General features: G+C 45.2%; 1 protein-coding gene and 1 non-coding gene across 2 annotated transcripts; both read left to right on the forward strand.

The window, feature by feature from the left end:
• The first annotated feature begins 4,051 nt into the window (after positions 1-4,051).
• Positions 4,052-7,646, forward strand: Tmem107 (transmembrane protein 107). The gene is made up of 5 exons (XM_057775809.1): positions 4,052-4,237; positions 4,422-4,489; positions 4,572-4,672; positions 5,927-6,023; positions 6,192-7,646. The coding sequence occupies exons 1-5, from the start codon at positions 4,151-4,153 to the stop codon at positions 6,259-6,261; spliced, it is 423 nt and encodes a 140-aa protein (XP_057631792.1). The 5' UTR covers positions 4,052-4,150; the 3' UTR covers positions 6,262-7,646.
• On the forward strand, positions 7,067-7,202 carry LOC130878853 (U8 small nucleolar RNA). Its single transcript, XR_009057472.1, has one exon. It is a non-coding gene; the product is annotated as a U8 small nucleolar RNA (small nucleolar RNA).
• Positions 7,647-14,278: the final 6,632 nt, after the last annotated feature.

A 14,278-nucleotide genomic window follows, 5' to 3' on the forward strand; every position in this document is an offset into this window, starting at 1 on the left:
TCATCTCAAAACAACAACAAGGAACGGCCTTTTATTCTCTCCTAAAATGAGAGTGAGTGAAGAATAAAGTCCTTGGTGTGGCAAACCTTGAAGTACCGGCATTAGAGGACAGTGAGAGGCAGAAGAATCTCAGACTCAAGAACAACCTGGGCTACTTAGTGAGACACTGTCTGATGGGCCCACACAGCTGTCAAGATCTGCTCAAGGCCATCTTTGGCTGCAAGCTTGAGGCCGGTTTGTTTTTGATGGAGCAGTAAGCCAGAAACTAATAAAATGGTTTATGTGTGATTAAACGGGGACACAGAGATCTCTAGATGACTCTACTTTGTAGAGTTTTGCTTTGGAATCGTGTTTAATATAATCATAAAATGAAATTGAAAAGTTAAGATGGCAGCCTGGGCACCTGCACTTGGTGCAGGCATGTGCCAGTTTGCAGGCCACTCTGTGATGTGGTAGAAGCTCAAGCCTGACCCCTGTTGGCACTCCCTCTTGAACAGCCAGCTCTGCCCACCAGGGGGTGGTCCTTGTTGAGCCTGGAGGAAGTGGAAGAGCCACAGCAGCCCCGACTGTGGGTCACTGATATTGGAGCAGAAGTGGACAGGCTGGCCAAAACATGACGGACGGCCACCTAGGTTAAAACATCCACAGCATTGCACAGTAGGGTCTTGATCCTTGATGCAGGTAGGCTCCGTGATCCCTCAGTCCTGATAGAGCTGGATGTTCCCAGAAGGTAGACTCTCAAACCCAGGAGGAAGCATTCTTTTCTGATGATCGGCACGAAGGGCAAGTCACCAGCAGCGGGGCAGCTCTTTCTGGAGGGGCTGGCACAGGCCTCCACGGTGACGTCTGGCTACTCTAGGACAGGCTGCCAAAGCGAGTCCATTCCTAAGCAACCGCTCTGGAGACCAGCCGAGTAAGGCTAGGGTGAAGCCGATGCCCGGCACGTGTTGCCAACAGGCTACCAGCACATGTTAAATGGAATGCCTGTGCCCAAACTCCAGAGCAGCTGTCTGAGCGGGAAGCACAGTCCCTTAGGCCCTAGAAGGGACCCAAGCTCAGAGATGTACATATGCTCTTACGTTCCTTCCCAACAAGGGTGATTTGAACTATCAGATAATGTTCCAGGTCACTTTTCCTGACTGATGTTATTAACACCCCCTCCCCGTGTGTGTGTGTGTGTGTACCCCACAAACATTAGGAGAGAGGAGCCCCAATCTGAAGTGAGACAGTTGAAGCACATGCATCACCCATAGTACCTCCTAAGGCCACAGAGCGGCACTAAAACTCAGAAACAGCTTTCTAGGGCAGGCTTCTGAGAACCAGGGTCGGGGAAAGGACTGGACAGACCCACCAAGCTCACTTAGTGCCATCACCGTATAACATCAAGTGTGAGTACCTAGTTTCTGCCATCTGGTAGCCCCTTAGGCTAGAAGCAAGCACTACAGGTAGGAAACCCCAAACTTTCAGGTGCTCGAACCCCACATCACACAGCCAGACCCAGATCTTTTTCCTCTAAATATCTCTCATGCCAGAGATCCCAGAACTTGGGAGGCTGAGACAGGAAAACTGTTGTGAAAACAAGGCCAGCCTAGAGTACTCAGTGAACTTCAGGATAGCTAGGACTACAGAGTAAAACCCTAGCTTTAAAAGAGAAAAAAAAAGTATCTATTGATTCCCTCCAATTCACATGCTCGATTCCATCTGATTTAAGTCCCAACCTATCCCTTCTAGATGTTTCTTTCATATCTTTCCCATTTATCTTCTACTTAAAATATATTTTCTATGTTGCAACCAGAGTCTAGAATGCAAATCAGATTATGTCTTGCTCCATGGCTACAGAAGCTGAGAGAATTTAGCCATCCAACATCACTCTGATCCTCTCTTCCCCTCTTCTCTCCCCTTTAGTGTAGGCTTCAGAATCCTTGGCTTCCTTTCTGTCTGGTGAACATGCCCTTGCTCCTCCCTCCGCCTGGAATGCTGTTTCCCCAGATCTCCACTGGGCTGACTCCTTGCCCTCAGACCTTGGGAAATCTTTTTCCTGGCTCTTTGTCCTATGTGATACAGCCTCTTTAGCCTGGGTCCCCCAGAGCTGGGGTTACAGGCTGTGAGCTGCACAGTATGGGGTTTAGAAACTGAATTTAGCTAGAGCACTATGTGCTTTTTCTTTGCTTCTTTGTTTTCTGGACTAGGTTTCTCTGTGTTAACAGCCCTGACTGTCCTGGAAGTTGCTTTCTAGACCAGGCTGGCTTTGAACTCTCAGAAATCCTCCTGCCTCTGCCTCCCAAGTGCTGGGGATAAAAAAAGGTGTGTGCCGTGTCCTCTTAACTACTGAGCCATCTCTCTAATTTTTGTTGTTATTTTATTTTATTTTTTTTGAGACAGGATCTGACATTGTCCAGCTTGACCTAGAACTCACTACATGACCTTGAATTTCTGACCCTTCCCCAGCCTCCAAAATTCTGGGGTTATAAGTGTTTGCCCCTACCTAGCTTAAGATTCAGGTTTATATGAAAAAGTTGTTAGATAGTTTCACTATTCGGACCTCAAGTGGCGCTTGGTAGTAAAGCCCTTGCTTGGTACGGTCCAGACCCTGAATTGATAAACAGGGACCTTCAATGCTATAAATTATCCCTCATGCTTTCGAGTGCCGTTCTAGGCATTAATGATGATACTGTAAGATTCAGAAGGGAGGGTAGAAGTATACCTCAGTAGAGAGTGCTTACCTATATGAAAGCGGTCTGGAATTTATCGTCAATGCTGAAAAAAAAATCAGGAAATCACACTTTTATACCACTATTATCTAAGTTACAAGCCCTACACAAATCTCCTCCAGCGTTCCAGTGTATGTGTGACGGGGGCTTTTACGGTTTGGGATCCTGTGTACTGTCAGCTCTGTCCCCTTCATTCAGAACTCAGTCTGTCTTTCATGACCTTTAACTAAAATATTTTGACTTTGAGCTCTGAAAACTCACTGGCTTAGGAAAAGGAAACTCATGTATTACTCTAGGAAGACAAATATATTTTTTCTAGGTTTTGGTCAGTTCCTTAAAACAAAACTTTAGGAATTATCTGTTTTCAAATTCTCCTTTGATATTATTTGCGTTACCCTTTTTATTTATAGTACCGTGCAAGGCTTTTTATTATTTTTAAACGTTGCTACCGATCTCCCTCCCTAGACTATAAAACTGGAAGGAGAGGCTTGTTTATATATCAACATATTCTCAGAGCCAAGCACTGTGCCTGGCATTTGGGAGCCGCCTAGAAAGATTAGTTGAGTGAATTAAGTCAGAAATACCTCTGAGCCTTGTGTTTTCGACTCGTTTAAAGGCAAAAGGAAAGGAATGGAGAGAAGAGAACTGCCAATTGGCTGGGAGGTCCGTAATCAATGGAATTGATTGTGAATCGGGAAGGTGGTGAGGACGTTCCAATCAGCAGGGATTTCATTGGAAGCCCAGATCAGTCAGGTCGCCCTAGTAACAAGGTCTTGGTCTGTAACTGAGCGATGTCGGAGACCTGACATCTCAAGAGAGTGAAAGGGATGCTGACCCAGCATCCCAGCCTGGGTTAAGCCTCCCAAAGGACTCAACGCTATTCCAATTCATCCACTCCTCACCGTTTCTGGTTTAACCCCCTCGGTTCCCGAAGCACTCACCTCACCCACATCCTATTCTAATCGTTTCTGCGCTCGGCAATTCTCTCATGAAACTGAGACACATTTTCTGGGGGAGAAATGAGAGTCATTCTTTGGAGGGGAAAGTTTGATCGGGGGGGGGGTCCTCTGATAACCAGGGGTTCGGTGACATGACGGCGACTGCAGGACCAGCTCCGCACACCCTCCTCTCCCCTCGTGTCCAGAGGAGAAGGGAGGACTTGGCGTTTCCCGGTGCGCCCCCGGGGGTCCACTCAACCGCTCACCGCCTTGCCTGCCAGGAAACCCGACCTCCCGCCTTCTGCCCAGGGCGCGGCGCTATCGCGAGACTTCCGAAAACAGCTGCATGGCGCCTGCGGACGCAGTTACCATGGCAACTGGGCGGCGCCTGAGCGCGCGGGAAGGAGGCTTGAACAGAGAGGTCTGGCCTGCTTGGTGCGGGAGACTTGAGGCGTGACCCTTCTTAGACTTCCACGACCCCCTCTCTGGGTCCCCGAGGCCATGGGTCGGATCTCCGGGCTCGTGCCCTCGCGGTTCCTGACGCTCTTGGCTCATCTGGTGGTTGTCATCACTTTATTCTGGTCCCGGGTAAGACAGGGACGGACGCGCGCGTGCCCAGCCGTTCTCATCTTGGAGTGGACCCAGCTCAGATCAGGCCACTCCTCCCCCAGGCCTTACCCAGCCCGTTGCGCCCGGTCCCCGGGCCCTCCCCCACCTGTCCCCGCAACCCGTCCCTCCTTTGACTTTTCTTCCTTTCTGCCCGGCTCACCAGGAAAGCAACATCCAGGCTTGCCTGCCTCTCAAGTTCACCCCGGAGGAATATGAGAAGCAGGACGTCCAGTGAGCGCTTGGGACGGGATGAGAATGCTGGGGTCTTCAAAGACGCTCAGAAGCTCTGATCCAACCCCTTCCTTTTCTGCAGATTGGTGGTAGCTCTCTGTCTCACCTTGGGCTTCTTTGCGGTGGAGCTGGCCGGCTTCCTCTCAGGAGTTTCCATGTTCAATAGCACCCAGAGCCTCCTCTGTATCCTTTCTGCCTGCCCAGCGCCCCACTCTTTACACCCCTTTAGACCTTTTGGGTAGAAGTCTCTGCTCAGGGGCAAACCGAATCTCTCTAGGTGAGAGGTCTTAGACAGTATGGGGAATTACTAGTCTTCAAACATTTGTTCATCCCTGTTATAAGCCCGGTTCTGGCGATCCCCAGATGGAGTAAAGCCATTTTCTCCCATTCGAGGGGGAGGGAGATACACATCTGTGAATCAGTGTGATAAGCACTATGTTGCGGAGTATGTAAAATACAAAGCAATACGAGAACTCAGAAGGAACTAAGGCAATGAAGCACAAAAGAAGGTTCTTGATGGCAGAATGTGGTGCCACAGGCCTTTAGTCCCTGCACCAGGGAGGAGGCAGGAGCAGGCGAATCTCTGAGTTCGAGGTCAGTGTGGTCTACAGAACAAGTGCCAGGACAGTCGGAGCTACACAGAGAAACCTTGTTTCAATAAAAGAAAAGAAAAGCCGGTCGGTGGTGGCGCACGCCTTTAATCCCAACACTCGGGAGGCAGAGGCAGGCGGATCTCTGTGAGTTCGAGGCCAGCCTGGTCTACAAGAGCTAGTTCCAGGACAGGAACCAAAAGCTACGGAGAAACCCTGTCTCGAAAAATCCAAAAAGAAAAAAAAAAAAAGAAGAAGAAGAAAAGAAAGAAGAAGGGAAGAAGGGAGGGAGGAAAGAGAAGAAGGGGAGGGAGGGATGGAGGGAATGAAAGAACGAAAGGAAGAAGGATGAGGAGAAGAGAGGAAGGCAATGGTCGCGGCTCTTGACTCTGAACTGTGGACAAGGAGGACCAGGCACTGGAGAGATTCCTGCGGTTTATCAGACCTGTAGGTATTCTTGTGTGGCCTAGGGTGTATGTAACATTAACCTCCCCCAGAAGTGTGCAGGGTTGCCCTAGATATGTAGAAAGGGTCCCCCCCCCTTTTTTTGGTGTTTTGAGACAAGGTTTCCTTGCATAGCTTGGTTGTCCTAGAATTAGCTTTGTAGTCTAGGTTGGCCTTGAACTCAGAGATCCACCTGCCTTGGTCTCCCTAGTGCTGGGGATTAAAGCTGTGTACCACCACCTCTAGTCTGAGCTCTGGTCTCTTAAGCATCATTGTCCACACATTCAGAATGCATGACTGCCCACTCGGGCACTTGCTTTATGGGGAGGGAATAAGAGATGAACCCAGGTTCAGATGGAGCCCGTCACTCCGTTACTTTCCTTGACTCTGCTGTGTTTTTAAGCCATTGCAGCCCACTGTAGCGCATCTGTGGCCCTATCTTTCTTCATATTCGAGCGATGGGAATGTACCACATACTGGTACATTTTTGCCTTCTGCAGGTGCCGTAGCACCCAATATTCTAGAACAGGGGTGGGGGTGGAAAGCACCTGTGAAATTACTAGTGTTTTGAAGTGTCATACGCATCCCGAAACTCAGTCCCGTATAGTGTTTGGAGGTTTGGGTGTTTGTGTGGAAGGGGCCCTGAACCCATGCCCTACTTTTCACAGTGCCATCCCAGCTCTCACGGAAACGGCTTTATTCATTGCTGTCTTTGGGCTGAAAAAGAAACCTTTCTGATCACGACCTGGACGTAGGAACCAAGGCTGGAAAAGTGATGAGCTTTCTCTCGGTGGAGGAAGAAGAAAGACAGGCTTCAGTTTTTTCTCTCCCTACTCTTATGCCCTGCTCACTACTTCTACGCAGAGGATGGCAGTGTTGGGATAAGATCTCTCAAATCGTGGCTTATAATTTTATTAGAGCCTTGTAATAAAATACATTTTTTTAAATTTATTTATTATGTATACAATAGTCTGTCTGTATGTATGTCTGCAGGCCAGAAGAGGGCACCAGACCTCATTACAGATGGTTGTGAGCCATCATGTGGTTGCTGGGAATTGAACTCATTACCTTTGGTAGAGCAGGCAATGCTCTTAACCACTGAGCCATCTCTCCAGCCCCTAAAATACATTTTTTAGTAAGAGCTAGTCTGATACTATTTTTCAGAAGACAAGTGGGTGGGCCACGGAGCTGGTGTAAAAACTTTTTTCCTAGCCTTCCTGTACGTAAGCTAGTAGGCGATCCTTCTATTTGGATTTTTACGGTACAAGATAGACGGAAGTAAGTGGGCGGAGATATGTAAATAAGCACCACACACAGAGCTTCTAGTTTGCCGTGTGTGAGCGGAGCATTCTGGGAGGATTTTATATCTCCCTTTTGGGCGCCGAATGGAAAATAATTTATATATAGCGACTTGCAAATAGGTATTATTCTACGGTTGCAAGAACCCTGAATTACTGGGTTTGTGCTAAAACTGTCACATTTTCACCCTTGCTTTAACCGGGAATATCTTTGCCCAATGAACAATGGGACCCCGCGCACCATATCGTCAGGAGGTTAATCCTTACCTGTTCCTCCTTTTGGAGGGCAGATAGAAAATGATGAGTGGAGCTTGCATGACTTGCTGATTAGCATTTCCATGTAGCCAGGACCTGACAACATCCTGGTTGCTCCTGTCTGATTCTCTGACGATCACACTTATTTTCTGTGTACAAATTGATAGAACGTTGTCGCTGTTTATGAGCTTGGCTAGGTTTCTTTTTGATAGTTGTTTTATATCTTAATTGTCTGATTGCTCAGACTTTTTATCTGTTGCAAGAAGTGCCGTTCTCTCCAAGGTAAAGTCCTGCCTGGAGGCTCTTTGGACCCCTACCCAGAGTCCTGGAATAGCCCTTAGTCTCGTGCCTAGATCTCAGGACTATTTAAGAGACCCTCGTCGTAACTGGAGGAATGAAGTTTGTAGCCTGAGTACTCATGGTTCTGAGGCTTGAGTCCTGAAGGTTCTCTCTCGCGCCACTTCATCCTAGATCTGTAGTTACCTGACACCTTCTGTGAGCATGCTAAGTTTGTTATGGGGTGTGCTTCCTGTTTAGTTTGTTATGGGGTGTGCTTCCTGGTTTAGTTTGTTATGGGGTGGAGGGTGGGCACCCTGCGGCTTGAGGAGCAGCCATCTGACTGAACTTGCTTGCTATTTCTCAGTAATAAATACTTTTATGGGTGTGGACGAGTGTGCTACAGCCACCTGTGAAAGGGACCAAATTGATTCATGTCAGCTCACAGACTGTTTGGTGGGGCTGCAAGGAAGATTGAGCTAATCCCAGTGGGGATGGGGTAGATGAGGCAGTAGTGTGTCAGATCCATAACGTTAGGACCTTTTCCATGAGTTTACTTGGATCATGGGGACATCTGTTGTTTTCACCTGTTCAGCATCTATCCTTTTCCTAATGATGGTACCCCATTTGGCTTCTTAAGAATGGTACCCCGTTCTTAGCCTTTATGCTCAGTAAGAGGCTGACAGTCACTCTCTCCTAATCCTCTTTTTGCTTCAGGGGTGACCAGGTAGTTTAATCTGCCCAATACCAGCATTCCATCTTCCCTGCTCCAGGGATTAATTCAACCGTAAACCTTAACAAGCCAGGATTCATGCTACATACTTAGGGTTCTGATAAATAAAGCATTCTACAAAATCAACTGACTAGAACAGTAGAGAGGTAGTGGTGACTCAGTGCATAAGGGCTGGTGCTGTTCTGGCAGAGGACCCAGGCTCTGGTACCTAGCACCCACATCTTGCAGCTCCAGGGGATGTTAGGCCCCCTCAGTGGGTACCTGCACTCATGGCCGTATATCCATATGTAGCCACACAATTTCAAAAAATGGCCAGGAGTGGTGGTGCATACCTTTTTAGTCCCAGTACTCTGGAGGCAGAGGCAGGAGGATCTCTATGAGTTGGAAGCCATCCTAATCTTCACAGCAAGCTCCAGGCAGCTGGATTGCATAAAGAAACCCTGCCGGGCGGTGGTGACACATGATTTTAATCCCAGAACTTGGGAGGCAGAAGCAGGTAGATCTCTGTGAGTTTGAGGCCAGCCTGGTCTACAAAGCGAGGTCCAGGACAGCCAGGGCTATATACATGTTGCAGGGGACTGCTTGTTCATCCTGGCTGCCCAGCTAGCTTAGCCCCGAAATAACCACACAGAAACTGTATTAATTAAATCACTGCTTGGCCCATTAGTTCTAGCTTCTTATTGGGTAATTCTTACATCTTAATTTAACGCATTTTTATTAATCTGTGTATTGCCACATGGCAGTGGCTTACCAGGTAAAATTCCCAGGGTCTGTCTCTGATGGATCTGTGGCATCTCTTTGACTCTTTTTTCTTCCTCCCAGAATTCTTTTCTGTGTATTTTGCCTACCTAAGTTCTGCCCTATCAGGCCGACGCAGTTTGTTTATTCATTAACCAATAGCAACACACAGAGGGGACTCCCACATCACCTCCCCTTTTCTATTTAAATAAAAAGGAAGGTTTTAACTTTAACATAGTAAAATTACACATAACAGGCATCAAGCAAGAATTACAGTTACAATATTTCTATTTACTTTATCTTTTATCACAACTAAGGAAAACTATAACTATCTATATATTCTTCAGCTCCATTAAAGACTCCAGAAGGATATAATATTACCTAAGTAAGCAATTTCTAAAACTCTAGAATTGACAGAGACATCTCACTGCATGGACAGTCACCCAAAGTTCTTCTGTACCATTGGGGCATCCATCTTCAGCCTACAGGCCTATAGTATCCAGCAGACTTTTCCATGAAACAGGACATTTCAAAGACAGTTCAGTCACTTTCTTCTGTGTCCTGCAGAGTGTCTCGCAGACTCTTCCATGAAGCAGGAACTCCAAAGCACCATCTCACCTTTAGGCAAGTTCAGCAGTCCTCTCTCGGTGGGTACTGCGTGTCCAGGGAAGCAGTCCAAGCAAGAAGTTTCTTATCCAAGTGGCTAAGGAGCCTCTTCAATACCCATCTTCCTCTTGAAGTAACTGGTGCTGCCAGGAGCAGATGTGTCTCACTTTCATGAACAGTCTTAAGTTCTTAAACATTTTAAATGCCATATTCTGTAGTTTTTGAAAGGTTTGAAGAATGCCTACCCATCTGAAATATATCTCTATACATCTAGGAAAATCTAGAAAATCTAAATAACATGAATAAAAACTTAACTATTATAGATGACTATCTATTAACACACACACACACACAGCTTTGGAGCCTATCCTGGCACTAGCTCTTGTAGACCAGTTTGGCCTCCAACTCACAGAAATCCGCCTGCCTCTGCCTACTGAGTGCTATATTTCTTAATTATACATTACATTTTTTAAATGACCTCTACAAACACAATGCCTTAATCAAGATCAGAAATACATATACATGTAACAAAATTGACCTTAAATTTGTATCAATAAACGAAGATCCATACCAATGCAAATCTCTATAGAATACCCCCCTTTGAATGTAAAAGAACATTTGTAGACAATATTGTGACTATGGGTATAGTTTTGTCTGTACTGCTTCCTGCTGATTGGGGGCACTGTTAATCAGGTCTTTTATGGTGTATCCTGTGTGCTAGGTTCATCTCAGTCAGTATCTGAGTGAAGTAATTTTTGAGGGTGTTCATGGTGACCTTTCAGGGTGGTGTGACCTATCAAACCATGTTTTTCTAGAAGTATTCCACAGATTCTCATCTTCTGTGGAAACAAAAGGAAAACCTCTTTTCCAATGCAACATACCCTTAGACTCAAATGTTGGAATCAAGATACATTTAGAATATATATGCTGGTTTAGCTTAGCAGCCCATACAATGAAATGTCTCTCTGTACTTAGCTCCTGCACAGTCAGAAAATTCAAAGAAAACACAATATACATAATCCCGACTCTCTGTGAATTTTCCATTTTTATGTGGCTTATTTTTCTTTACTCCTTTTAATCTATGACTATCTGTACTCTGTCTTTTTAAAGACTTTACCCTTTTTTAAGCATTAAATTTATTTTATGACTCTTTATACTCTTTTTCTTCTTCCTCCCAAGTCTACGTACATTTATCCAACACTGTGACCCATTTAGAGTTCTTTTATGTCTGAATCTGTCTTAATGTGAATCTGTAATTCTTAACTGTCCAGGAACACGTCTTACAATGATAAGCGCTTCTTAAAACTTAAGCTGTGCTGGGCGGTGGTGGCGCACGTCTTCCCAGCACTCGGGAGGCAGAGGCAGGCGGATCTCTGTGAGTTCGAGGCCAGCCTGGTCTACAAGAGCTAGTTCCAGGACAGGAACCAAAAGCTACAGAGAAACCCTGTCTCGAAAAATCAAAAAAAAAAAAAAAAAACCAAAAAAAACCCAAAAAACCCTTAAGCTGCATCATTGCTAGGGGTAATATAGAAGTGCCACAAGTCAGGCAAAAACTGTACCTCTGAGCTATACATGTGTGTGTTTCCAAAAGAACTGAAAACAGATGAAGACAGATATACACACACTCCGTCACAGCCACATCATTCATGAAAGCAAAGGAGAAACGTCCCAAGTGTCCAGCCACGTGCCAGCAGAATGTGGTCCCTATGTACTGTACACAGGAACCTCTGTGAGGGAGATGGAGAATGGATGTGAATACAGGGCTGGTAGGACAAGAAGAATCTTAATGCTCCCAAGCACAGGAGAGCTACAGTGGCTATGGTTGTTTGTGTGCTTTGGTTTGGTTTTTACCATTCTAAGTTGAGGATCACTGACTAAAAGCACTTACTGCTTCTATAGAGGACCTGGTTTTGGTTCCCAGCCCCCCCATGGTGGTTCACAACATCTGTGACTCCAGTTCCAAGGATCCATTGCCCTCTCCTAGCCTCCACAGGAACGCACATTGTGTACATACGCACATGCAGATAAAAACACTCACACACATAAAATAAGCAAACCTAAAAAAAATTTTTGTTTTTCAAGAGTTTCACTGTGTAGTCCTGGCTGTTCTGAAATTCACTCTGTAGACCAGACTGGCCTCAAACTCAAGAGATCTGCCTGCTTCTGCCTCCCAAGTGCTGGGATTAAAGGTGTGTGTCACCACCGCTCAGTTCTAAATTTTTTTAAATTATTAATAATTTGAGATGAGGAATCTCACTATGTATCTCCAGATGGCACGGAACATGCTATGTGGACAGACTTGGCTGACCTCATATTCACAGAAGTCCAGCTGCCTCTGCCCATTGTGCTCGCATTAAGGAAACTTAGCACTAAACCCGGCTATTTTAATTTTTATTGGCTCATTTGAATTTCATTGTGACATTTTTATGCATGTATGTAACATACTTTAATCCTATTTCTTCTCTTTATTATCCTATCATCCCCCCTTCCCTCTGGTCCTTAGCCCATCTCATATCTTGTTCACTAATTCATTAATTTACTTTTTAAAATTAATCTATTCATTTCATGTGCATCAGTGTTTTGCCTGCATGTATGTATGATGATGAAAGTTACAAAATAATACCACACTAGTTTAGATTTACGTATAATAAAGATTATTTATTTAGGGAAGAATCACAGATCACTGTCCTAGATCACAGTCCTCTGCACGAATGGGGAACGGAGTCTAGCAGCCGAAAGCAAGAGAGCGAGCGCACACGCTTTACAGCTGCATTTATAGTATAAGAGACCACACCCAAGTGGGCTGTATCTTAAAGGCTATTGGCTGATGGAGCTTCCACAACATATGTATGTCTGTGTGAGGGTGTCAGATCCTCTGGAACTGGAGTTATAGACAGTTGTGAGTTGTCATGTGGATGCTAGAAGTTGAACCTGGGCCTTCTGGAAGAACAGCCAGTGTTCTTGTCTGCTGAGCCATCTCTCCAGCCCCGACTTGAGGTAATAACAGTGTCTTACCATGCAGCTCTAGCCAGACTAGAACTTGCTATATAGATCATCTTTCCAATAATTTCAACTCTTGGAATTTTTTTTTGGGGGGGGGAGGGGTTGAGACAGGGTTTCTCTGTGGCTTTGGAGCCTGTACTGGAACTAGCTCTTGTAGACCAGGTTGGCCTTGAACTCACAGAAATCCACTTGCCTCTTCTTGGAATTATTTTAAGATAATTTTTTTTTGTGATTTTTAATCAAGAAATGTTTGATTAGTATATCTGTTTTACATACATATACACTAGGGCAGCGTCTCCTTAAATTTTTTTCTGGAGAAACTTTAAGAATCCCTGCTTTAGGTAGATACATAGTGAGTTCCAGGACAGCCGGGTTACACAGAGAAACCCTGTCTACAAAAATCAAAAATTATATATATATATATATATATATATATATATATATATATATATATATGAAAGAAAAAAACAACAACAAAAAAAAGGATTCCTCCTTTAATACATGGCCTTGGGACATTTGAAAGAACTCTCTCTTATGAGGCTGCTGTGGTGTCTCAGACCTCTAATCTCAGTGCTCAGGAGGCTGACCAGCCTACATCAAGAAGATAATAACTTTAAATATTTTTAAATAAATTTAATTTTGTGTGTGTGCTTGTGTGCACTTGAATGAAGGTGTCTTCAGAGATCAGAGGCACTGGATCCACCTATCAAGAGTTACAAGCAGTTATGAGTCACCCAATGTAGGTGCTGGGAATCCAATTTGGTTTTCCTGAAAGAACATCAAGTGCTCTTAACTACCAAGCCATCTCTCCAGCCCCTCATAATATTTTCTTTAGTTAAAACAAAGCAGGCTGAACTCACATATCCACCGAGAAAACAAAAAAGCAAGATCCAAAAACCCTCTGAAGAGCTGAAAGGGGAAAACCATTTCTCTCTCTTCTTCAGACTCCTGAATCCTCTGTCTACGGCTGTCCTTCCTTGTCACCACTGTTACCCTTTCTTTGTCCGCTGTCCTCAATTTTAGACAAGCTTTTTATTTCCCCCTCCCAAAAGAATTGACTTTTGTTATTGCTCTTTGAAGACATAACCCAGCTATGTAGCCAACCTAGCACTGAACTTTCAATTCTCCTGACTCAGAACTGGAATATGGTATAAGAGGCTGTTGTGGGATATTTGCACACTGTGTGAAGATGTTACTGTGATTGGTTTAATAAAGAGCTGAGTGGCCAATAGCTAGATGGGAAGAAGTTAGGCGGGACTTCCAGGAGCAGAGAGGCTTCTGGGAAAAAGAAAGGTGGAATTGCCCTTCAGTCATGAAAAGAAAACAGTTGAAAGATGGAAGAGAGGGGCCAGGCGGTGGTGGCACACACCTTTAATCCCAGCACTCAGGAGGCAGAAGCAGGTGAAACTCTGTGAGTTCGAGGCCAGCCTGGGTTACAGAGCTAGTTCCAGGACATCTAGGGCTGTTACACACAGAAATCCTATCTCGAAAAAACAAAAAACAAAACAAAAGATGGAAGAGAGGTAATGCCACATGGCAGATCATAGATTACTATAAATGGGTTAATTTAAGTAATAAGAACTTAATTTAAGTTATAAGAACTAGTTGAGACAAGCCTAAGCTAAAGACCAAGCTTTCATAATTAGTAAGTCTGTGTGGTTATTTGGGAGCTGGCGGTAGAGAGGAAGACTTGCTACAGCGGGTAGATGCACTTTCCTGATGGCCTGGACCCCGCACGTGAAAGGAGAAAACCAGCTCTCCAACTTTGACCTGGACGCTTGGCTCGCTGAGAGTTGCTTGGCCAGCATCACTGTCCTCCAACCTCGCACGCAGGCGTCACAAGTGC

Source organism: Chionomys nivalis, chromosome 7 (assembly GCF_950005125.1).
Source record: "Chionomys nivalis chromosome 7, mChiNiv1.1, whole genome shotgun sequence".
NCBI classification, from domain to species: domain Eukaryota; kingdom Metazoa; phylum Chordata; class Mammalia; order Rodentia; family Cricetidae; genus Chionomys; species Chionomys nivalis.